Source organism: Mytilus edulis, chromosome 1, assembly GCF_963676685.1.
Source record: "Mytilus edulis chromosome 1, xbMytEdul2.2, whole genome shotgun sequence".
Lineage (NCBI taxonomy): Eukaryota > Metazoa > Mollusca > Bivalvia > Mytilida > Mytilidae > Mytilus > Mytilus edulis.
Window position 1 is genome coordinate 119,216,995 of NC_092344.1, and position 24,600 is coordinate 119,241,594.

General features: G+C 31.8%; 2 protein-coding genes across 5 annotated transcripts in view; one reads left to right on the forward strand and one right to left on the reverse strand.

The window, feature by feature from the left end:
* The window catches only part of LOC139503409 (solute carrier family 35 member D2-like protein), a 24,850-nt gene extending 24,211 nt beyond the window's left edge, over window positions 1-639 (reverse strand). For all 3 annotated transcript variants that reach the window (XR_011659098.1, XR_011659095.1, XM_071293191.1), the window contains exon 1: window positions 465-639. Coding sequence is in view for 1 of the 3 variants with exons in the window: in XM_071293191.1 (XP_071149292.1) it covers window positions 465-592 (128 nt within the window). In the remaining 2 variants the exon portion in view is untranslated. The remainder of the gene's footprint in view (window positions 1-464) is intronic.
* LOC139503268 (uridine-cytidine kinase-like 1) lies at window positions 583-23,499 on the forward strand. Of its 2 annotated transcripts, XM_071293032.1 has the most exons (15): window positions 583-729; window positions 6,101-6,363; window positions 7,348-7,454; window positions 8,002-8,172; window positions 9,056-9,127; window positions 9,880-10,069; window positions 10,901-10,962; window positions 12,711-12,829; window positions 13,206-13,299; window positions 13,538-13,600; window positions 14,265-14,279; window positions 18,326-18,448; window positions 19,284-19,449; window positions 20,151-20,249; window positions 20,497-22,775. In XM_071293032.1, the coding sequence occupies exons 1-15, from the start codon at window positions 674-676 to the stop codon at window positions 20,613-20,615; spliced, it is 1,719 nt and encodes a 572-aa protein (XP_071149133.1). In that variant the 5' UTR covers window positions 583-673; the 3' UTR covers window positions 20,616-22,775. The 2 variants fall into 2 exon arrangements, with proteins under 2 accessions (XP_071149133.1, XP_071149141.1); XM_071293040.1 differs by lacking the exon at window positions 14,265-14,279 and having other exon boundaries at window positions 20,497-23,499.
* The last annotated feature ends 1,101 nt before the right edge of the window (window positions 23,500-24,600 follow it).

The following is a 24,600-nucleotide window of genomic DNA, read 5'->3' on the forward strand; positions in this document are numbered from 1 at the left end:
CCATGTAGTGGCAATAGGACATATATAGAAATACCATTTAATAACATATAAATTTATTTCCGCCCACGCCGACATCATTGATGTTCCGACGTAGACAAACAAAAGTACATACACCTTATCCCTATTTGTCTGCCATTACCGGATATCACACAGGTTCCCGTAAAATTTTGACATCATAAAACAAAATATCTGACGCCGCAATGGAAAAGTAATTGTTGTATGCGTCAAAAGTTCAAGCAGCCGGGTCAGCCGGGATTAGCGATAAGGTGTATTAACATAGGAACCTAGTTCGCTCTTTATTCATGACACACCAACTGTCATATCATAGGACACATTTTAGATTTAGTGATAAATGCCGAATTGACTATAAATATGTGTCGATTTGACCAGAGGCTGATTTAACTAGGTGCCGATTTGACTTGAAGTTGTACCCTCACCTCGGTTATTGAGTGACTGTAACTTACTTGTATGTAGTGAGCACTATTTTATTGACAACTATAATCAGGAAAGATGAAAATCCATAAAACAACGCAGAGAAGAGACGCATAAAAGTTGCTGAACCAGAGTCACCAAACCTATCTAAAAGACCCATGATGTGGACTGTTGATGTTGGAGATAGGAAGCGGATGTAAAAGACAGGGGCGATAACTCTAAATTCTTGGAAAAATAAACAATGGAACCAGCTTTAAAATTCGAGAATCCCAGATCAAATAGTTGTATTTCAGATAGGTATATGTGAAAAATAACTTTCCCAATTGATGATTACTTTAATTATTAAACAGAAATAAGCCAATAGTAATGCATGTTCCCTGTCCAGCAGCCACGTGCAATTCTACATGTATCTGTATGTGTACGTTGAAGATACCAATTCTGGTTTTTACTCAACGGGAGAGAGAGACACCTATTGGCGGTGTTGGAGAGCAGCCTTGAAGCTCTCAACTGTATCTGCGCATACAATACGATCCTCTAGTTGGTTCCAATGTAGTACACTCTTGACGAAGAATGAGTTCTTATAGGGATCGGTGTTGCTTGGAATAGTATCTAGTGCCTTAGAATTGTTCTTTACTGAATTTGTCACTATATTGGCACATACAAAATTGTCAAATGTTTTAGGTTTGATTTTCCTCTTGGGTTTACTTTTAACAAGAAAATCGTCGGGATTAATAGCTGGGACCAACCCCTCAACCACTTTGTACAGAAATACTAGCCGTTGACTTGTTCTTCTTGTTTGTAGGTTGTCTAGTTCTAACTCGGCTAGCATTTTGGTGACCGACCCCTCTTCTCTAGACCTATAGTCGCCTGTGATGAATCTAGCTGCTCTGCGTTGTATTCTTTCCAATTGATTTATATCATGTTGTGTATATGGGTCCCATATTATGGCACCATATTCCATAGTTGATCGTACTAATGATATATATGCGGTCTTTTTGCAATCTTTTGGGCAGAAGCGTAGATTTCTTCTTAGAAAGCCGAGTGTCGAATTGGCTTTCTTGGCAACGTTTGAGATGTGCGTGGTCCATTTTAGGTCTTCTGATATTTGTAAGCCTAGATATGGGTTGTGTTGGACTTGTTGTAGTACATGTCCGTCTAGGCTGTACATCTTCTGGCTTTTATTCTTAATGCTAAGTATGTAGCACTTCTTTGCATTGAAGCGCATGCCCCAGTTTGTGGCCCATACTTCTAGGTTTTGGAGGTCTCGTTGTAGGAGTGTGTGGTCATGTTGACTATTTATGTTCCTGTACAGGAGGCAGTCATCTGCGAAAAGTCTGACAGATGATTGTACTGAATCTGGAAGGTCGTTTATGTGGCAGAGAAAGAGAAGGGGTCCTAGTACTGTACCTTGTGGTACACCGGAGTCAACTGAAGCTTCTTCTGATTCCTCCCCATCTACGACAGCTTTCATTTTCCTTTGGGTTAGGAACATCTCCAACCATTTGTTTAGTGGTCCTCTTATACCGTATTCGTTCATTTTGTGCAGTAGTTTGTTGTGCGGCACAGTGTCAAACGCTTTGGAGAAGTCCAGTATAGCTACATCAATTTGTTTTCCTGCGTCGAAGGCTTTCATGAAGTCGTGTAGTGTGACTAGCAGTTGGGTTTCACAGGAATAGCCTGACCTGAAGCCATGGTTTAGTGATGTAAGTACTCTGTGCTTCTCTAGATGTTTGAGTATATGTCTACAGATTATATGTTCCAGTAGCTTGCATGGTACAGATGTTAAGGATACTGGTCTGTAGTTTTCTGGTGCATGTTTGTCTCCCTTTTTGAAGACACTTGATATGTTTGCATTTAACCAGTCTCTTGGTAATGTACCAGTGTTGATGGATTTTTGGAATATCATTGTAAGTCCAGGTGCTAGTTGTTTTGAGCATTCTTTCAATATACGGTTTGGTATGCCGTCTGGTCCTGATGCCTTGGATGTATTCAGTTTTTTCAGCAGCTTTTCGACTCCATCTGTATTTATGTATAAAGGAGGTATTGTGCTTTTTATGTGCTTTGATGTTGTTGGCAGAGTTTTGTCTTTATTTCTTGTAAATACTGAGCTGAATTGTTTGATCAGTAATTCTGCTTTCCCTTTGCTGTCATTGATTAGGTGGCCGTTGCTTTTAAGGGGTGCTATTCCTATGTTTGTTTCCTTGATTTTACATATTTCCAAAAAGGTTTTGAGTTGTTGTTTTCTAGCCCTTCTAGGATTGTGGTATTAATATAGTTATACTCAGCTTTCCTGATTTGCCGCTTACATTCTTTTTGGAAGTGCCTGTAGTTGGTCCAGTTGTTGGTTTTCTTTGCCTGTTGGTATAGCCTTGTTTTCTTTTTAAACATTTTCCTGATTTTATGATTGATCCAGGGTAGACTGGTTTTAGATCGGATGAGTTTTGATGGTATATGGTTGTCAAGGTTAGAATAAAGGTCTGTCTTGAACTTGTCCCATAATTCCTGTACTGTGGCACCTGAATGATACATTTCAATGATGTTGGTTGAAAGGATAGTCAGGTCTTTGTGTAGATCTTCCCATTTTGCTTTGGAGTATATGTAGCATTTGCGTGGCTTCTTACTCTGATAATGTGGTTTTGTGTCGCAGTCTGTTACAATCATATCGTGGTCAGATATTCCTGGAGCATTAGAGGATGTTTTGATGAGTGACGGGTTTGAAGTCAGCACTATGTCCAGTAAGTTATTGCCTCTTGTTGGTGTTTCATGTATCTGTGTTAGTGAGTGTGATATGATAACTTCCATTAGAGCTATTTGGATTTCCTTGTCTTGTGCATTTTGGTTTACTGACATGGTGTTCCAGTTTATGTCTGGGCAGTTGAAATCTCCAGTTAGCATGATGGTTTGATTTTTGTTTGAAATATGGTCTAACGATTTATCTAATTCCTTTATGTGTTCCATGTTTCTGTGTGGCATATAGAATGAGCCTATTGTGAGATCTTTTTTGTCTTTCATTTGTATCTTTACCCATTCTATCTCACATTTAGTTACAAACTCTGGTTTTTCAATTGCAATAATGTCGTTTTGTACAAGGATGAAAACACCTCCTCCCAGTGTACCTCGATCATTTCTGTAGGCTGTGTAGTTTTCTGGAAAAACTTCGCTAGATTTAATTGCATCTTTAGTTGGGTTTTTTCCAGGATGTTCACCTTTCAGCCAAGACTCTGTGCCGCAGATGATGTCAGGTTTGATGTAGTTGACTGCAGCTGAAAATTCAGATGTCTTGTCCTTGATGCTTCTACAGTTCAGTGTAAGGATTCTTAAGTTTTGTTTCTTTGGTATGTTGAATACGTTGCTGCTGTTTGTTCTGTTTTTGCTCTTATTTCCCTTTGATGTGTTGTTATTGATTGAATTATTTCCTTTTGGACTGCTGGTTTTAAGTGGACTGAATGCATTTGACGTAATTGATTCGAATGTGCTGTTGTGGGTTAAAGGATCATAATAGTTTGAAGTGTTCAATTCGTAACTGTGGAAAGTGAAAGTAGAAACGTTGATGCTTTCACATTTACAGCATAGCCATTGTACATTAGATCTTTGCAGTAGGTCGTAGTCTGCAGAACATAGTTCTATACATGTTTTGTGATGCCAGATGTTACAGTCATCACAGCATACTCCTTCACAGTTCCATGTGACTGGGTGTTCACAAAGTCCACATGGGTAGATGCTTTGTTGTTTTGTTCTTGGTCCCGGGTTTTGCTCTATGTCCCCTGCAAGGAGGAGAATTAGTATTGCCATTGAATAGTTCTTATTTGGCTTAACTGGTAATGTCATCGGTTTACGGCCTGCTGATGACCATTTGTTGTTTAGTAGATTTGTAAGTAAGTGACGATGGTCCCATGATTTTTCATTGAAGATGGATTGCCCAATGTTATATATCAGGGTCACTGCTATTATCAAAGTAAATATTTTCATCTTGTAGATTTTTCTATGAGTATCAAGCTTTTGTAAATGTTGGGTTACTGTTGAGGTCTTCAGTTTAGCTCGGAAGAGCCCGTGCTGACTGAAACAACAACAGCAATTACCAACAGTTAATTTGTGCTTGCTCAGCGATCTTCTTTAGCCAGGTTTTCGCTAAAAGGTTGTCTGGATGGATTCCGTCAGCGTATAGGTTATAGTTGTATTGTGTATAGTTGTATACATGATTATTGGCATTTTCCCAAAATTTGATTTATTTCATGTCTAACAGTTACAAGGATTTATATTCAAGATTCTACAGCAAATTATATTCCTGTGTTATTTGTAAATTAATGAAGATAATTTCTGTTGGCATTACTTTATTTAGCCTATACCTAGTTAATTTTGGTAGAAATTTTATCTACATTTGTACACTGTCTTGACTGTCTTGCTCTTTTTTGAACATTATTTACCATACACACAGGCACTTGTTTCTATCCATTGGAAGACCCACTATCAACGTATATATACGTTGATAGCGGTTCTTCCAATGGATAGAAACAAGTGCCTGTGACCATACATCAAGGACGTATATTAGTTATACATTGTAGTTCTTGCGTACATGTAAAATTGAGAAAGAAAATGGTGAATATGTCAAAGCGACAACCACCCGACCATAGAGCAAACAACAGCCGAAGGCAACCAATGGGTCTTCAATGTAGCGAGAATTCCCGCACCCGTAGGTGTCCTTCAGCTGGCCCCTAAAATATGCATAATAGTACAGTGATAATGGACGTCATACTAAACTCCGAATTATACTCAAGAAACTAAAAATTAAAATCATACAAGACTAACAAAGGCCAGAGGCTCCTGACTTGGGACAGGCGCAAAATTGCGGCGGGGTTAAACATGTACATGTAGGAAGCAAGATAACATGTACCAATGTTAAATGTTTATTCTTGCCAGTGTAAACTCGTACCACAGCAATTTAATTCCATTAAAAATGTACAATATATGAATATTTTATAATTGTTTGAGGAGCAATAAGCTACAAATTGGACAGTGTGACAAGTTTTCAAATTATATACTTTTTACAGACTTGTGTGAGTCGATCAATAAAATTTAGATTCAACATTTATCAACATTCAAGTGCATTTGAATAATTAGCTATATGGTGCTAGATAGCAGGATCTGCTTACCCTTCATGAGATCACCCCACGTTTTATGTGGGATTCGTGTTGCTTTGTCTTTAGTTTTCTATGTTATGTCTTGTGTACTATGGTTTTTCTTTTTTACTTTTTCTTTTTTAGCCATGGCATGTCATTTCTTTTTATCTATGAGTTTTAATGTTCATGGTATCTTATGCCGCCTCTTTTAGCATAGTTGCAAGTTTGCTTTTAGTGGTAAGAGTTGACTTTGGTACAAGATAACTATAATTCTACCTTGTGGACCATATTGGGATTTACTGATAAATTATTTTCGAATTCTTGCATTTTTCTTTTTTGATTAACATGGAATATACTCTAGCAAAATCTTTGGCAATTGGCAATCAAATGGAAGTTTTACTTTTAAGATTTTTCTAAACCTTTTGATTAAGTCCCCCATTAAAGATTAACATGATACAACTGTTGATAAAAGTCCCTGTTACATGTTTTATGCATAATAAAAATATTATTTATCAAATATTTATTGAATTGATTAATGTTTGTATAATTAGTAGTGGCAGTGGAGAAGAAGTGGACCATGGATTAGAAGAACTGACCATCATCACTAATTTTCCAGAATCTCCATTGAAAGGACCAAAATCACCACTTAAAGGGCCAAAATCACCAACAAAGTTAGGAATAAATAAAAAAATATCCTTCTCTACATCATCTAAATCTCATCGTGTTTATCAGTCAGGGTTAAGAACTTTATATACATCTGGTAGACCTCCATGGTATGATTCACATGGATCATTGAAAGAACCATTTGTTATAGGTTAGTAAGATTTTATCTCATCTGTTTATTATTGATGCATTAGAATACTATGTATTCAGTTTGAAAATGTATTGGCACATACACACACACACATTTAAATGTATATATCTGTACAAAAAAAAGTTCCTCTATGTTTTGACTTTTCAATTCTGTTACTTTGTAGTCAATATCCAGTGTATTTACATTATAGAATGATAGAGGGGTCTCTAGATACTGGTACTAGTTGAAGCAAAGAAAGGTTGTTAAAATGCAAGCTGCTGTTCATACTAATACATAAGTAGCTGTACACTATCGAAACTTTGTCTTTTGTGATAAGCTAACTCAAATAATTCAAACCTTTACCGTCTCTGATTCTCTCTGAGTCTGACATGTGAATTTCTCACTTATTATAAGTACATGTACATGTAATAATAAAAGTGTATTTGGTATATTGGTTCCTTGCAATGTCTACCTGTCCGTCGTACAGTTTTTTTTGCCTTGACCATTTGACCATGTTTTTTGGTCATGTGAATTTCTCAGTTACTATGAATAATAAGATAACTATAAAGAGTAGGATTTCCTTGTAAGGTCTACAGGTTTGTCAGACAGGGTTCACCTAACCTTGACCTCATAGTTCATTGGGCCATGTTAGGTTTTTGTTTTTTTGGTCTCTTTTTATCTCACCTGGCCCAAGGGTGAAACCATCTGTAATTCACATACATTTGACATAAAATAGGGTTACAGGAATTGTCAAAAATACAGCACAGTATAACAGATCACATCAACCACCAACACTTTAATCCTCTGTATTGAAATATAAACAAAGACAAACACCAACAAATAACATATGGTCAAGATATTGTTTTTCATGCATTTAAACACCAATTAAATGATTTCATTCATCAAAAAATCTCTTTGATAGAATAAGGTTAAACCTAGTAGCCTAGTATTTAAAACTAGCATATGCTTTGAATCTTTTACATGCATGTAATTAAATATGACTAGGTGTATGTGGTGGCAGTGCCAGTGGTAAAACCACTGTGGCCAGGAAGATAATAGAAGCTTTAGATGTTCCCTGGGTCAGTTTACTGAGTTTGGACTCATTCTACAAAGTAAGTATGACTTTATGGAGGATTATAGTGCAAAAGGTAAAACTACTGTAACCATGGTTACCAGGCGTATTATAGAAAGTTGGTTTACTTTCAATTAGTTCAGTGATTAAATATAATTATGGATGTTGGTTGGGGTGATTAACTACATTTGATGTTTACATTATCTTTTTTTTTAACCCAAATTAATCAATTCTATTGCACCTTTACATTTCCGGCTTTTGCAGTATGGGTTCATTCTGCTTAGTACATTTAAATGTGTGCTTGGATTTCAATCTATGAAAACTAAAAGCACTTTTTCAAAATCCCATGTGAGATCTACCATTTTCATGTAAGAAGTAAGATGATTAAAGATGATCAGTTTAATACAGGCAGGCATAATAATGAATTTACTTTATATTGTAGGTCAATACAATAAAAAGAAAAAGTAATTCAAGAATTCAAACATAAAAATATATTCAATGAGTTACTAAAAATTCATGCTAATTCACTCCTGCTCATATAGGATTAGTTGTATTATAAGATATGAACATTATGATTATATTTGCAGGTATTAAATGAAGAAATGCATGAGACTGCAAATAGAAATGAATACAACTTTGATCATCCTGATGCCTTTGATTTTGATTTATTGATAGCCACACTACGCAGGTTAAAAGAGGGTAAAAGTGTGGAAGTTCCTATTTATAACTTTATCACACACAGTAGAGATCAAAGTACAGTAAGTTAAGCTAAGTGGTATACGATTCTCTTAAAAATTATCTTGGGTTATGCTATTTGCAAGATCTATTTTAAAAAAAACAGTTTACCTGTGGTCTTGTGCAGACATATCATGCACAATATATCAATTATTATGTCCTTACGAAACTATTTTTACACTACCATCTCTTAGTGTCTGGTCCTAGTAGTGGACCTCAATAAAGGGGTTGTCATTTTTGGATGTTTCGTTCAGGGATATGTGCAAATTTTATTGTAGTCATTTATTTCAGTTCAATACATTAGGTGTTATGGTTCTTACAGAATTTTGGAAAAAGAAAAGAAAATAGGCATAGATCACTGTTAGAAAATCCTAATCCTACATTGAAGTTCAATCTTTTTTTAATGTATAAAAATAAGATGATCTAGTATGATAGTCAATGAGACAACTCTCCACAAGAGACCTAATGAAATAAAAATTAACAACTATAGATCACCCTACAGCCTTCAACAATGAGCAATGCCCATTCTTCATAGTCCACTATAATAGGCTTCGAAATAACAAATGTAAAAATAATTCTTGCCAGTTCCCTTTTATAATTTGCTTTTATTTGCAGCTAAGTTTGCGGTGAAATAATACTGAAACTATATGAAGAAGAGCCATCTATCATTTAGAGCTATTTTTAGATATTTCTTTGATTTCAATAAACAATTTTCTGAATAACAAGTTTTGATTTATCTACATTTTCAATGCAAATGACTTCTTTCAGTTTTTAATAGATCTTTGATATTGAACTGCATATGATTTTCTTTTCTTAAAATAAATCAAGGTGAATTTATATGTTACACAGTTTACTGTTAAATAAATTGAAATGTATATGTATGCATTATATTGTTTATTATTTTAGAGAACAATATATGGTGCCAATGTTGTAATATTTGAAGGTATAATGAGCTTTGTGAATAAAGAATTATTAGATGTAAGTACCCCTTATTGATAATTGTATTCATAATAAAAAATATGTGGTATGATTGCTAATGAGACAATTCTCCACCAAAATTCAAATGAAGTGGATGTAAGCAAAAATAGGCAAATGCCGCAATCATAAGGCGTTGTATTTTTCATCATCATGTAATTCATTAAACAATCCTTTATTTTGGTTTGTACATTAATTCAGATTTGTTAGAAAAATCTTATCAGTAAATATAACCAGAATGGCTGGTGAAAAACATCAACAAGTGCCAATATATTACCTACATAACATACATGCTAATTGATAGTACAATATATCTAAGAAATATATATAATTTTGAAAGTTTATATGATCTGTAGCGGAAATATGCATATTAATTATAGAATTTTGCTAGATAAAACATTTAAAATTAATATTTTAGTTCTCCAGATGCATGCATACAAGTTTTTATATATGCCTCAGTTTTTCAAAATACAAAACAAATCTTGAGAATCAGATCATCTAACCAGAACCATATAGATTTTTAAAAATTTGAATAGCTCCTGAAATTTAAGATATTGATAAGGAGCAAGAAAATCATTTAAAGTAAGTTGTAGCAGATTTTTCTAAGTTTTTCTATTGGAGATTCTTTAAATTTTTATAAGTGATTCATTTGAAATTGTAACTAGTATTATAGTAATGCATCATATTTGTAAGGATGAGGGAAGTACATTGTTTACAACCTTTAACCAAACTCTTAATTGTTTTATACATTTCAGTTAATGGACATGAAGATATTTGTAGATACAGATTCTGATGTACGGCTGGCACGTCGATTGAAGCGTGACATAGCTGAACGAGGAAGAGAACTAGAGGGTGTTCTCAAACAGTATAATACATTTGTCAAACCAGCCTTTGATCATTGGATTTCTCCTACTATGTCAAGTGCAGATATCATTGTACCCAGAGGTATCATTATAATACATTGATCCATGTCATTTATGTATGGGTTATTGGGATTAAAACTCAAAGAGACCCAAATAGATTAATTGTTAAATTATTGTGTTTGATTTTAAAAATGTTTACCATAAGATTTATTTTAGTTATTGTTCACTTGGTATTTTTTTTACTGAATTCCATCATTTGAATTATTCACCGAATTGATATAGCACTTGCCATTTAGGTGAAATAAGAGGTTCAAACAGGGGTAAAATCTCAAATTTAGATTCTTTTTATGTTTTCAATGTTAATGCTTTTAGATTTTTTCCCTTAAATCTGTTATAAAATTCCCAGCCTAGATTGATAAGATTTTGATAAGATTTTGATAAGATTTTGCCTAGGTCTTTTATTTCTTATGTAAAAGGTTTTATTGCTATTTTATGAAATTTTCATTTAATCTTGCTGTCTGATAATTTCTTTTCTCAGTGGAGTGAAGTGATATGAAAAATTATCACTAAAAACTAAGGGGGCACATGGTTCATTGACATGTAATTGACAATTTCGTCATAGGTAAAGTAGTTATAAACCGATTATCATTGGTCATCTCAACGATAATCTGAAGTAAAAAAAATTATGTTGCATCTGTAAGTTGATCTTGCCCAAATGACTAGTTGGAACTTGACTTTAATGGTATATTTGTGTGATCCTGTTGTTAACCCCTGCTGCCTTCTTAAATGCTTCTCTGTTTTCTACAAATGAGAAATAAAAACAAAAAATTCAATAGAAATTATTATGCATCGTAACAGGTGTTGTTTGAACCATTGTTAAAACAATACATGTTCCTAATTGGTTTACTAACAGGAGGAGAGAATCTTGTTGCCATCCAGTTGGTTGTGTTGCATGTCCATGGTCAGTTACAAAAGGTAAGAACAAGGAACAGTACAAAATGCTTCTGTCCTATATAGCAAACCATTTAAATGATTTAAATGTGAAAATATAGAGTTGATTTAATATTAAGTTCTTTTACTTAAAAACAATTAGGGAGAAAATCAACATCTTTTTAAAGTCACTTTTCATCTAACATTGAGCAGTGGCTGTATGAAATTAGCCTTTATGAACATGAAAAACCTATTGAAGGTGAATGTTTGATTGATAATGATTGATGTTTGCAAAGGACAAACAGCAACAAATTAAAGTCAGAAGTTATGATGAGTTTTTATAGCACCGCAAAATTGAAAATTTTTTGGTCTTATATATTGGTATGACGTTGTCATCATCATCGTTTGAAGACATTTGGTTTCACACTCTAACTTTAGTATAAGTGAATAGAAATCCATGAAATTTAAACACAAGCTTTATGACCATAAAAGGAAGGTTTTGGGAGTTTTGGTCCCAACAGTTTAGGAATAAGGGGCCAAAAATAGCCCAAATAAGCCTTTTTCTTGGTTTTCGCACAATAACTTTAGTATAAGTAAACAGAAATCTATGAAAATTTAATATAAGGTTTATGACCACAAAAGGAAGGTTGGGATTGATTTTGGGAGTTTTGGTCCCAACAGATTAGGAATTAGGGGCAATAAAAGGTTCCAAATAAGCATTTTTCTTGGTTTTTGCGCAATAATTTTAGTATAAGCAAATAGAAATCTATGAAATTTTAACACAAGGTTTAAAACAACAAAAGGAAGGTTACTATTAATTTTGGGAGTTTTTGGTCCCAACAGGTTAGGAATTAGGGGCCAAAAGGGTCCAAAATTAAACTTTATTTGATTTCATCAAAAAATGAATCATTGGGGTTCTTTGATATGCTGAATCTAACCGTGTATATAGATTCTTAATATTTGGTCCTGTTTTCAAATTGGTCTACATTAAGGTCCAAAAGGGTCCAAAATTAAACTTAGTTTGATTTTAACAAAAATTGAATTCTTGGGGTTCTTTGGTATGCTGAATCTAAACATGTACTTAGATTTTTTATTATGGGCCCAGTTTTCAAGTTGGTCCAAATCAGGGTCCAAAATTAAAGTTTGTTTGATTTCAACTAAAATTGAATATATGGGGTTCTTCAATATGCTGAATCTAACCATGTATTTAGATTTTTAATGTTTGGGCCCGGTTATCAAATTGGTCCACATTGAGGTCTAAAGGGTCTAAAATTGAACATTATTTGATTTCATCAAAAATTGAATTCTTGGGGTTCTATGATATGCTGAATCTAACCATTTATTTAGATTTTGGATATTGGACCATAATAGGTAAATGTCCAATTTAAAATTTTTAAGTGTTTAAGTTTAAATTCTTAGACCACATTCATTCTGTGTCAGAAAGCTATGTTGTGTCCATACTTGCCCCAACTGTTAAGGGTTCGACCTCTGTGGTCGTATAAAGCTGTGCCCTGCAGAGCATCCGGTTTATAAAAGCTCAATTAATAATGTGACTGGATGGGAATTACTGGTATTTTGATATCTCATACATACATCTGTTCAGAGTGAAATCACAATAATTAATCTCTTTGTACCTATAATAAATGCACATAATTATTTCTGATGCTTGTTTACATTGATTCATGCCATTTTGAATAGAAATTATACGAGATAGTTGGTTATAATATTAAAAAGTCTTGTGATATTGAAGCAAATGATTTATAATTAAACTTGGATTGATAAATTAATTTCAGAGAGGTTTCAAGTTGAGGTCCAAACTGGCACATTCTGCAGACAATGGTTGTAAAAAACCTGACACTCTGAAAGTATTAGAACAAACCCCACAGATTCAGGGATTACACACATTTGTAAGGTAGGACTTCGAGGCAACACTTGAATTTACCTATTAATGTTATATGTCCTTTATATAAATAAGGAGATGTGGAATGATTGCCAATGTGACAACTACCCACCAAAGTGCAAATTAAGAAGATGTAAGCAATTATAGGCATCCATACAGCCTTCAGCAATGAGAAAAACCTAGTTTGTATAATGAACATTTTTCTTCATTAAAAATCAATTTAAATACAAATTTGAATTATTTAGCTTATTCTTTTAGAAGCTATCTGACTAAAATAAAATAGCTTGTAAAGCAGTTAGCTATCTCTTTCATTTTTTTCAAATTTGTGTTTCCTCAGAAAAAATCCATAGTCTTTGGCACATATCAATTATATACTTACATTTTACAGGAATAGAGAGACTGCAAGAGATGAATTCATATTTTATTCCAAAAGGTTAATGCGGTTGTTGTTTGAGTATGCTGTTTCTTTATTACCATTTAAAGTAAGTAATTATTGCATAACATTAAAACTAAGGGCTATTTAAGAAAACAAATATATGTGGGGTTGGAAGGCAATTTAATTATTTTTGTGTAAGTTGGGCAGGTCATGAAGTTTCTATTGTGTGGTATTTATGCAAAGTAAAATACAATTGTATTGGTGATGGCCAAACCCTTCCCTCCTATTATTTTTCACATACTATGTTATCAAATAACCCATCTGCTGTTGCATATTTTTTGTAGACTGTTAGTGTAGATACCCCACAAGGAACCTCATATCAAGGGAGACGATTAGATGCTGACAAGGTGAGTTTTATCATCTGAAATCTATCTTTTTTATACTTTCAGAAGCAAAGAAACATTTTCAACCAAGCAAATTAATACTTATTTTATATTGCACAAAACTTTATTCAAGTATTAACTAGAAATGTCGGTAGTATGGCAAATCTGATGGGGCAAATTTATATAATATTTGGTATCATAAAAATTTATAACACAGAAAGCTTCATGAATGAGTTGGGATTTTAAAAGGTGAAGGGTAATTTTATTATAAGCATGTAAAGGTGCAATGGTTTTATTCAATAATCAAGATCATTGATCACAGAGTTTTTTCATAATTTATTCCTTGAAATATTTCTATTACTAATTTTGTTAAAATGAAGTATTTCATAATACAAATTGTTCAAACATTGGTACAAGGAAATTATTAAAGTTTAATTTCTAATTTTCATACAAACAGATACTGCATCCAAAAAAAAATCTTCTCAATTTATTATTTGATTAATTCTACTATAACAAATCTGGCTTCATTAGCTAGCGATTTCCTATTCTCAATATTTTCAGAAACCATTAGACTATGGTCAAAGGTATTTTGAGAATATTGTTTTAGATAAAGTATTGTAATAGATGAAATACTATGCAGTGCTAAATAGTGCCAATAATATTTTATAATCATTGCATGTATTTCTAGAACTCTAGTCCAATGGTAAGCATATGTGTAAGGTTTTCCTTTAACCGTGCTTTTTCTCCTCTTATAACTTTATTTCCTCTAAAGACAAATAGATAGATGCAGAGGTTTCCAAGTCTTCTGTTCACAAATTTTGTCTTCATTAAAGGTTCTTTTGACAATTTCTTCTATAATAATGCTTCCATATTTACAAAATTGATGGTAACTAATCACTAGTTTACACCTTAATCAAAGTATTTGTCCTGGTTTGAAAAGTTTATAAAACAGTCCATAGTGTACTATCATAGACAGATAATGATGTTAAGATTTTTTTAAATTGATCTCCAAGACATGAAAAACATTTACAGCCGATTTCAATGAGTATGTAGGCAAAGGTAATATTTTCAGTGAGCCTGCTTGCTAGCTGAATTGTGAAGTCATTGTTAAGTTAGGTTAAGTATCCTCCTTTAATAGTAGACTAGTCCGACAGATAATAAATTAATCTGTCTGTAGGACTAGGCTACTTCGAAAGGAGGGTAGTATGCCTTACCTAACAATGATTTTACCGTTCAGCTGGCAAGCAAGTTTACCAAAGATATTACCTTTAGCTACTACACTTATTGAAATCAGCTGTAAAAATTAGTTGATCCAAGGTTTAAAAGACATTGCATGATAGTTCTCTTAATTCTTAACTTGTCTGAAAATTATACACAATAAATCAGTATTGTCTGTACAGAAATTCTAAACTTATTATTGCGAACCCTATCGTAGTTTTCCATAGATTCACCTGCAAGTTACCTGTCCATTTAAACTTTTGTAAGTCCTATTGTCCCATCTAACAAATACAACAGGTATTGTTCTCTGTGTAGTTTATTCACTCAGACCTTTAAATTTCTTCTAGGAGAAATATATCACTCATTGATTAATCTACCTGAGTAAAAAATTGAACTGTCAATGAAGAAAAAAAACTTATACCAATACTAAGTAAGGACTCACAAAACTGCATGTGGTGTTGTATTTATTCGATACCTGGAGTAACTCGTTTTTAATGTGTTCAATATTACATTTGTAATACTAATTCAAAAATTAAAAGTTGATTTCTGATCAAATATTCAATATTTTTGTGTGTTTGATAAATAAAAAATTGAATATTATTATTTTTAAATTAAGGTCTTCATAAACATAAGTCTATAAATGAACAACAACAAAAACATGTAAATTCATTGGAAAATACTAAAAAATGTGTCTGAAATAAACTTTTTAGTATTAAACCAGATTTTATATTGAACAGATTGAAAATATATTAATGATAATATTGAATAAATACAATATTGCATACAGTTTATGTGAGTTATTAGAAGTATTTCAATAAAAAAGAAGATAATTTTTTGGTCAGGTAAATTAATCAATGAGTGATATATTTCTCCTAGAAGAAATTTAAAGGTCCCAGTGAATAAACTACACAGAGAACAATACCTGTTGTATTTGTTAGATGGGACAATAGGACTTACAAAAGTTTAAATGGACAGGTAACTTGCAGGTGAATCTATGGAAAACTAAGATAGGGTTCGCAATAATAGAAAGAATCAGTGATAGAGATTTAAAAAATAGACTTTTTTTGAATGGTATTTTTTACTCAATTTGTTTTGTACGTCTTATGTACTTACAATTATTGGTATTTTTGCAGGAGGTATGTAAAAGAAGATTTGAAACTTTAATAACATGCTTCAGTACAGGTAGTGTTGAAGTTTAGTCGTCACATAGTTTACCCTTTGAAGTAGAAAATTCCTTGTTGTTCCCTTTTATAGCTTTAGCTTGTAACAGTTAATAAGTAAATTTAATTAACAACTTTTAGTGTGCTGTTATGGCCATCCATATTGTATTGTTATTTAAAAAAACCCAACTTTTGACAAATTTGTAAACAAGGGTTTCCAAAATGGTAAAAATGTCTAGACTTGTCCATTCTTTTATTCAGCCAAGCCAAATCTATGTCATAGATCAATGGTGCAGAACTCTGATTTATGACTTGCAGACAAAATAAAGCATATCATAGCTTGTGCTTGTAACAATATTAAAACTAGTTCAATTAAAATGTTCTTCAAGATAAATATCTACAGAACCCCATTGTACAATTGTCTTAAAGTCTTGAGAATAAATAAATAAGTTTTACCAGTTATCTTCATATTTTTCACAAGTTTAAACATGAAGGAAGAATTGAAAAGAACTACTATATGTACATTTAGATGATGTTTGACAAAATTTACACAGATTTCATTTTTTGTCACTGTTTTGAGTTTTATTGTTATAAAGTCAACACCTAATATCAGAAAACTCCTTTTTTTAATAACAGTAACTTTCTGTAAGTGGTTGTAGTAATGAAAAGTAAAAGTATACCTCAAAATAATTCTCCTAATTTTCAACATTTAAAATAATTCACTGTCATAGTTTACAATATCCATATGTACATGTAGTGACTCTATTCCATGCCACAGATCTCTCTGATTGGCTGGAACTTTGGTTTTCCTGTTTGAAAATGACAGAAGGTCCCAAAAAATGCATGTTTTTTATTTTTTGTTTTAACCAGGTTTTCAATCCCTGTCAAGTTTCTGCCTTATCATTAGATTAGTTTTATGATTAAGTCTGTGTCTTAGAAACCCATCATGATCACTTTTATGATTGATCCAAAACTTTTGAATCACTAAAATTCAACTAATCAGTATACGTTTAATAATTGTATTAACTTTGGAAACCTCTGCACATGATTGCTGTTATTTATAGCATTGATATATTAAACAAGATTTTGTATGAGAGTTTAGCTATGAATAGATATTTTGTTTGATTTGTTGACGGTTTTTCCAAAGTAAATCTTAAATAAAAGTACTTTTTATCTTCAGGTCTTCATTCTATTCTAGTGAACAACTTTTAAATTTTCAAACTACATTTCTTTAAGATTTCTTTTCTGGAAAATCGTAAAAGCTAAAACACTTGTTTCACAACTTGTGTCACATTGATTTTTGTTGTGTTGTGAAGCAAGTTTGACTTATGCCAGACTGCAAGCTGAATTGTTTAATTTTTCTTGCGTAGCATTCGTGCACTCAATGTTTTATAGTGCTTTTACACATCACATATATTTTTTGTTTTCAGTTATATGATGATGTCATGTATATAAAACAGCAATTTTTAGAAATACATGTAGTTAAAAATGTACATATATGGAACATATTTTTTTAGGTGTTAGTGATAGTTTTATTGTTCATTTAATTCGATTTTCTTGTATTGTCTACAGATTAACATTGGAACCAGGCTTAAAATTCACTTAGTGATCAATAGTTATAAAATTAACCACATTCTCTTATGTTTTTTTCAGGTGGTTTTTAACAGATATTTTTCTTTGTAGTATTATTTTTTATGTATACAAGGTATTCTTTTTGTAGATGAAAGGTTGATTATGATAGATCTGATTGAGAAAAAAAATGCATGATTATATCAATATTTTCCTACTATTAAAAAGTATTGCATTTATTTCTAGTGTATTTGCTATTAATCTCATAGTTGTTGTATGCTATGAGCTGTTTTCTAACCTGTTCATAGTCTACTTGCCTGTCTGATTTATTTACAAGGACAAGGTATTTTCACATTATACAAATTCATTAACACCTATAATTTACATTTAGCCCAAACTTTTTAGATTTTAGCACCAAGCAAAGACTTTTGGTATATACACTTCTCCTGTAGCACTATTATAAACTAAATATCCATAAAACACTCAAAAACAAGATTTTTATACACAAATTACATATTTTAATCAAGTTTCACTGCTGTTTTTCCTCAATATAAATCACATGCAACGACCTAAAGAGTTTTGAATAATTATGATTAGACCTTTCCTTCATTCAGGTTTCATCCAGTTGGAAAGATATCTTAAATAATTTAATCTTGAATAATTTAATGATATGAAAACAGTCCTGGAACCATGCTTCTTTTAGGAGATTAAATTTTTCCCTTAAATATGTGAAATAATGTTTGTGAATGATACCTTGATATTATTCTATTGTTCCTGTTATACAAAAGCATAATTTTGACAGATATGTGGAGTATCAATCTTGAGAGCTGGAGAAACAATGGAACAAGCCTTATGTGAAGTTTGTAAAGATGTACGCCTTGGTAAAATACTCATACAGACCAACTTTGATACAGGAGAACCAGAGGTAGGCATTAATGCTATGTTAAAATTATGTTCAAGGTAACTGTAGAATCAGAGGTAGGAATTTAGGCAATATCAAATTTATGTGCATTACAGGACAGAAAAGAAAACTATCTGGTTTGATGAGAACTGCTTCCCCATTTATTAAAATATTGAAGGTGGTAGAATCGGGTTGATGTGGTTGAAATTGAAATCTTATTCCTATACAGTAAAAGTCCTTTGTATTCAACATTTAAATCAGAACTAAGAAGCCAGCTGCCTGCAAATGTAATCTGAGAACCTTATCCCTGATAATCAGGCTGATCAAATTAGGCATGACCCATTACCATATAATTGAGTTGCCTGTTCTTTCTGGAAGAAACCCTTCCACCTGTATAAACAATACTTATTCTCTGCATAAGTTTTAATTAATAACAATTAACATAGAAAATAAGTTTATTCAGAGATAAAGTTAAACTTCAAAGCAAATATTTGTACAATATCTATGAAAGAATTTAGTTAAGGTTGTAAATAATGAACTTGTTTGTCTGTTGGTCTTTTTCTTCATTAGTTATGGTGTTGTCAGTTTACTTTCGACTAATGAGTTTGAAAGTCCCTTTGGTATCTTTTGCCTATCTTTTACAGTATATATAGATTACATCCATTTAAATACATCAAACACTACATACACAGCATAGCAAATAAATTGGAAAACTACATAGTGTAAAATAGGGCAAAAGGAACATCAGTATCCTATAAGAAAGGAAAATTAACAATAGGGATGGAAAAAATTATCTCTTTTCATTTTGATTGAATATAAAAGCGTAACGATTAAAAGTGTATATCTAAACTTATTGTAGTTGCATTACTTGAGGTTACCAAAGGACATAAAGGAAAGTCAGGTGATTTTAATGGATGCCACTGTGGCCACAGGAGCCGCTGCCATGATGGCTATACGTGTTCTATTGGATCATGATGTACCAGAGGACAATATTACTTTGACATCTTTATTGATGGCTGAATCTGGTAAGTAAATCTTGATAATCATTGTAGAGGAAACACGTGTCTGGCGTAGATAGAAAATTTAATCCTGGTATCTATGATGAGTTTATCTATATAAAGAAACAAAACCTTAATCGGAAAAGTCTTTTCTACATAATTAATGTAAAGAGATATATTGAATCTTTGAGATAAAAGTCTTTTAAATATATGTATCAAGAAAACATTGACTTGAAAATTATGTGAAGGTCAGGTAACATTGTCAGACAGACAAATACAAGTATAACAATCATTTTTATGGCAAATTCTGTCTCAATTCTCATCTTTGTAAACTTTTTTTTTCAAATCATCCCCTCTGAAGCTTCATGACAAATTTTAACCAAACTTAAGCCAATTGATACTAAAGGTATATGGTATAAAGTTTGTGTGTTTTTTGTTATATCTGTCCCTAAACAATAAACATGGCCACCATCACTAAAAAAGTGAATATAAAGGTAAAATGCTTTTGTTGACTTAAAACATGACAACCATAATAGATGTAGTAAATCTTACATGTAAAGATCTATTTACTATCTATTTTCATGAACTTTCAGATGAACCCTTAAAGGAGTTATTCTCTTTGAAATATAATTTAGTCTTTATATGTGTCAAATTTTGATATATGACAGAAAGGTGGAAGACACATTGTTCATTATCGGTAAATAAATGCTCTTATTTGATATTTGTAGGTGTTCACTCAGTTGCCTATGCCTTCCCCAAGGTTAAGATTGTCACAACAGCTGTTGATAAAGAAGTGAATGAAAAATTCCACATCTTGCCAGGAATAGGTATGCAAACTATGTTCATCTATTACTGTGTCATGTGATCTTTACAGATGCTCAATATTATCATATGCTATATCATGTGATCTTTATAGATGCTCAATATTATCATATGCTATATCATGTGATCTTTATAGATGCTTAATATTATCATATGCTGTGTCATGTGATCTTTATAGATGCTCAATATTATCATATACTGTGTCATGTGATCTTAACAGATACTCTGATCTTTAAAGTTTTTATTTTTAAGGGAACTTTGGAGACAGGTATTTTGGAACTGACTTTGAAAAGCTAGTACCAATAGACAGAACTCCGATGACAAGATGTTATTCAGAACCTGGATGTCGCGATGTAGAACAAGCAGAATAATAAAGAGAAGATTATTAAAAATAAATCATTCCTGTTGACATACATTTCGGGAAAGCTGGTTTTTACTGTTTTTTGGGTTATCTGCAGACCTTGTATGTTTATACACTGGTTGCTTGACTTGGCATTATCAAACTATTTTCTCAGTCATTTTATTTAAGATTTTATTAATGAAGAGATTCTATGCATTATTAGTTTCAAAATATACAATTGTTAAAATGCTACCTAATTTTCACACATGCTGCATAAAGTTTGTCTGTTCTAAAATCAAGTAAATCAGTGGTAAGTGTTAAACAATCTTTATATAGTGCAGCAAATTTCATTCATTGAAAGATTGGGGACCTTAAATATTCTGGTGCTATGTAATGGTCATTTACATATCTTTTAAGCTTTTCAGTTATTATAGGATTGGTATTTTGTTTTTCTGATTTATTTTCTTTATTTACAAATTCTTTGCAGTTTTATTACTATTTTTTTTATAATTAAAATTCTACCTAATACATAGATTTTTTACCAGCATTTCCCTACAGTAGGAATAATTGCACCAGTTAAAAATGCAGGAAAGGGTTTGATGTGACAAGTTATGTGAATATATAACATAATCAAATTAGAAAATACTCTCCACATGAACAAAAAATTTAACATGTCACATTAAGTAATATGATCTCTGAAATTTATAATTGTTTACCTCATGGAGTCCATGTCTATGTCTGTAGCCAGTTTAAAGAAGCCTGACTTTACGGCTGTAGATATTGGTTTGAACATATTTAATAAAAGTTTTAGTTAAACTATCCACCAGAGACTATATGAAGTAGATGTAAGTACTATAGGTTGTATTTCATATATCAAATGACCTTTAATTACTTGCTATAATGATATAATCATAATAAATTAGGAATTTACATTTTTAAACTATACTAAGATTAGTTCTAAATAAGTAGCAGACATTTATATTACTTGGTACATCTAGCCAAAAGGTATGTTACCATGACACATTTAACACTCTCTTAAAAGGTATGTTACAGTGGCATACATTGAACACTTTACTTACTTATATTAAGTTTTACATCACATACTAAGTAAACAAATATGTGTGAAAATGGATCTGGGAGAGGTTACAATCACACAACTGACTATGATCTTAATTTAACTTATGTTTTAGTTCGAATCTCTAATACAATGTGATGTATTTTAAATGATTTGATGTAAAGATGTATTTTAAGGAGTATAGCAACAACCCACAAAAGAAGAAGATAACTTTGTCTTTTATTTTGCTCATCCCTGATTTATAATTAGTTCAGTTCAACAAATCTAAGTAACCTACATTTTAGTCCTTTTTATGTTGAAGTAAAATCATTTAAACTAAGGTAAAGTAGATTACCTTTGTTATAAAAAGATGCCAAGCATTATATTTGTTATATGTTACATTAACAATTAATGTTATTTTGTTTTATCATGTTCTGTTCAGGAGAAGATTTCTACATTTTAATAGTACCATTATGTAGTATATGAGCCCCATGCATGCTCCAATGACTAATTTTCAATTTGTTCCGTTATCTTTCTTGGATTATTCTATAAAAAAACCTTTTATCTCTGATATGCATTAAATGTAAGCAATTGCATCCATGCAGACCATGGCATATATATTTTATAGCTCATTTGTTCTAGCATTGTTTTATCAAAATGACTACATGGAAAAGAACAATATTTAAATGGAAGATTTTGTATATATTTACATTTTAATACTAGGTATATTAGAATAATCTCGGACCATTTTATTGGATCAATACTTTTTTTTACATGAATTTATTGTTTAATTGTTTGTGTGTATGGGGTTTTTTGGTTTGTCTTTTTGTGGAAGAGGGATGTCTTCACATGGATCCCCTATCTGTTCCTCCTGATTTTTTAAGGGGTAAGAATTGTAGAATCTCTTCATGTTCATGTGCATATCAATTGTAGGTGGTGCTCTTAAGCTATCTCTCAATGTTCTTAAACTAATTTGGTGTCGATGGTAGTTGAACAGTTATCGCTGTCAAATTATGCTCTTAAATTTCGTATATCATGCATCATTTTTCATGGAAATATTTATTGTTCCAAATCATTTTATTGAATAAAGGATATTATTGAAAAAGTCTGAGGCTTTAATCTCACTTGTAATAATCAGTCATTCTACTTGTTTAATTGCAATAGTAAATGTAAATTGGTTTACAATTGTAGGTATCAGTTGAATATAGCAATGTAACAATAATTTGAATTATGACTGTTAAACATATGATTATGGGTTTTCAAAAACACCATTAAAGTCCATGTTATATTTTATTTTCCAAATATTTTGATTGTCAGAGACAATATCGTAATTTCTTACAGCAGTGTTTGTTATAATTCAATGTTTTGATATAATTTTGCTAAGTAGCATGAAACTCAGAACAGTATGTTTTCACATTTAATTGAACACAATGTATTTGATATATGAATTGAGGAATATGTTATATACGGTAATTAGTATAAAAAAAAGAATTCTATAAATACAGATTGTGAGTGTGTGTGTTTGTTAAGCTGAAGATTATAGTGTGCTTTACTTATATCCTTCTGGAGTTGAGGAAAGCTTTGCTTATATGTATCATTCTAGTGGTCCAGAAAGCTTAGCTTATTTGTATTCTTTTTGGGGTGAGGGAAGCTTAGAACTGACAATTGAATTTTAATTTTAATCTCAGGCACATGTAACCCAAGTTTATCTGAATTAAACCTTTTTTTACTAATGGAAAGGATAGTGTCAAATTAAAATACCAAACTTGTTGCTTTCTTTTCAAATTATTTGTAAAACAATCCATGTATTTAATGATTGAGTGTATGGTCCTGTATTAAAAAATGATTAATTATACTCTTACTGTTGAATTTAGAACATAACAGGCCTTATTATGTTTAAAGTCTTAGTTTTAGTATCAAACATTGTTTAGTATTTATGAGAAATCTGAGGAAAAGGTTTGCTAAAAGTCATCCTACCTCTAACCCACTTTTTAGTTATCTACACCTCATATCTGTCTCAATATACAAAGTCAAATAGGGTGTATTTTGTCATTATTTTTAGAGATGTTGCTATATCGACATCTTTGCTAGCCAAGGGTCATAATCCACCCCCCAAAAAGAGGCGGCTGGATTGTAATCCTTGGCTAGCATAGATATGGTATTGCAGAATTACATTTTTTTTTCAATGAAGAAACATGAATTTAAAATTAGATAGTCCGTAATTTGGCAACATATAACAACAGTACAATGAAGATACCACTGATCTTTATTGTGAGAATCTCTTTTTATTTAAAATTTAATCACAAATAACCATATACCTTTCAAATATTCTAGTCAAATGTTACTTGAACAAATTTATGCTTGGATCTGGATTTATTTCCATCAAATGACCCAATATGTTTAAAGTTTACTCTATAAAATGTGTCAATGTTATGCAATGTTTGCATGACCTATCTAAGTTTATATTACCTACCTTAGTTGTGTATGTATGGATGAACCTATGATATTACATACCAACGATTTAAAATGGACTTGAGAAGCATCCAAAGGGATATAATATAAGGTTTTTCAATGTTTTATTATACCAATCCAACAGCCTTTCAAACCGTTGAAGATACATATAAGAGAAGCACATACTTTTCAAGATTGTCAACATTAATTTTCTGAGACTTAGAATGCAGCTTATGTCTGGTGCTTTTTGTAAATTTTTCTACGTTTTATCGGTTAAATATGTCATTCATGCTTGGGTGGTTCAAGGTTTATGTCACTGACTTTTTCATTGGTATTTGTTTATCGGAAGGGACTGTTTTTCTTTTTCTCGTTTTACCTTGTTGTACAACAGAAGAAAATTCATATGAGACATATTGACTTACCTGAAAACAGCCATTTGTGGAGTAAGATAATTTTCAAACTTTGTTTATAGGTGACAGATAAATAATTTATAAGGCTGATAGCTCATGTA

Coding starts and splice junctions, on each gene's coding strand:
- LOC139503268 (XM_071293032.1), top strand. CDS start 674: ATGGAACCAGCTTTAAAATTCGAGAATCCCAGATCAAATAGTTGTATT. Junction 730..6,100: donor AATAGTTGTATTTCAGATAG/GTATATGTGAAA, acceptor TTGTATAATTAG/TAGTGGCAGTGGAGAAGAAG. Junction 10,963..12,710: donor TCCATGGTCAGTTACAAAAG/GTAAGAACAAGG, acceptor AATTAATTTCAG/AGAGGTTTCAAGTTGAGGTC.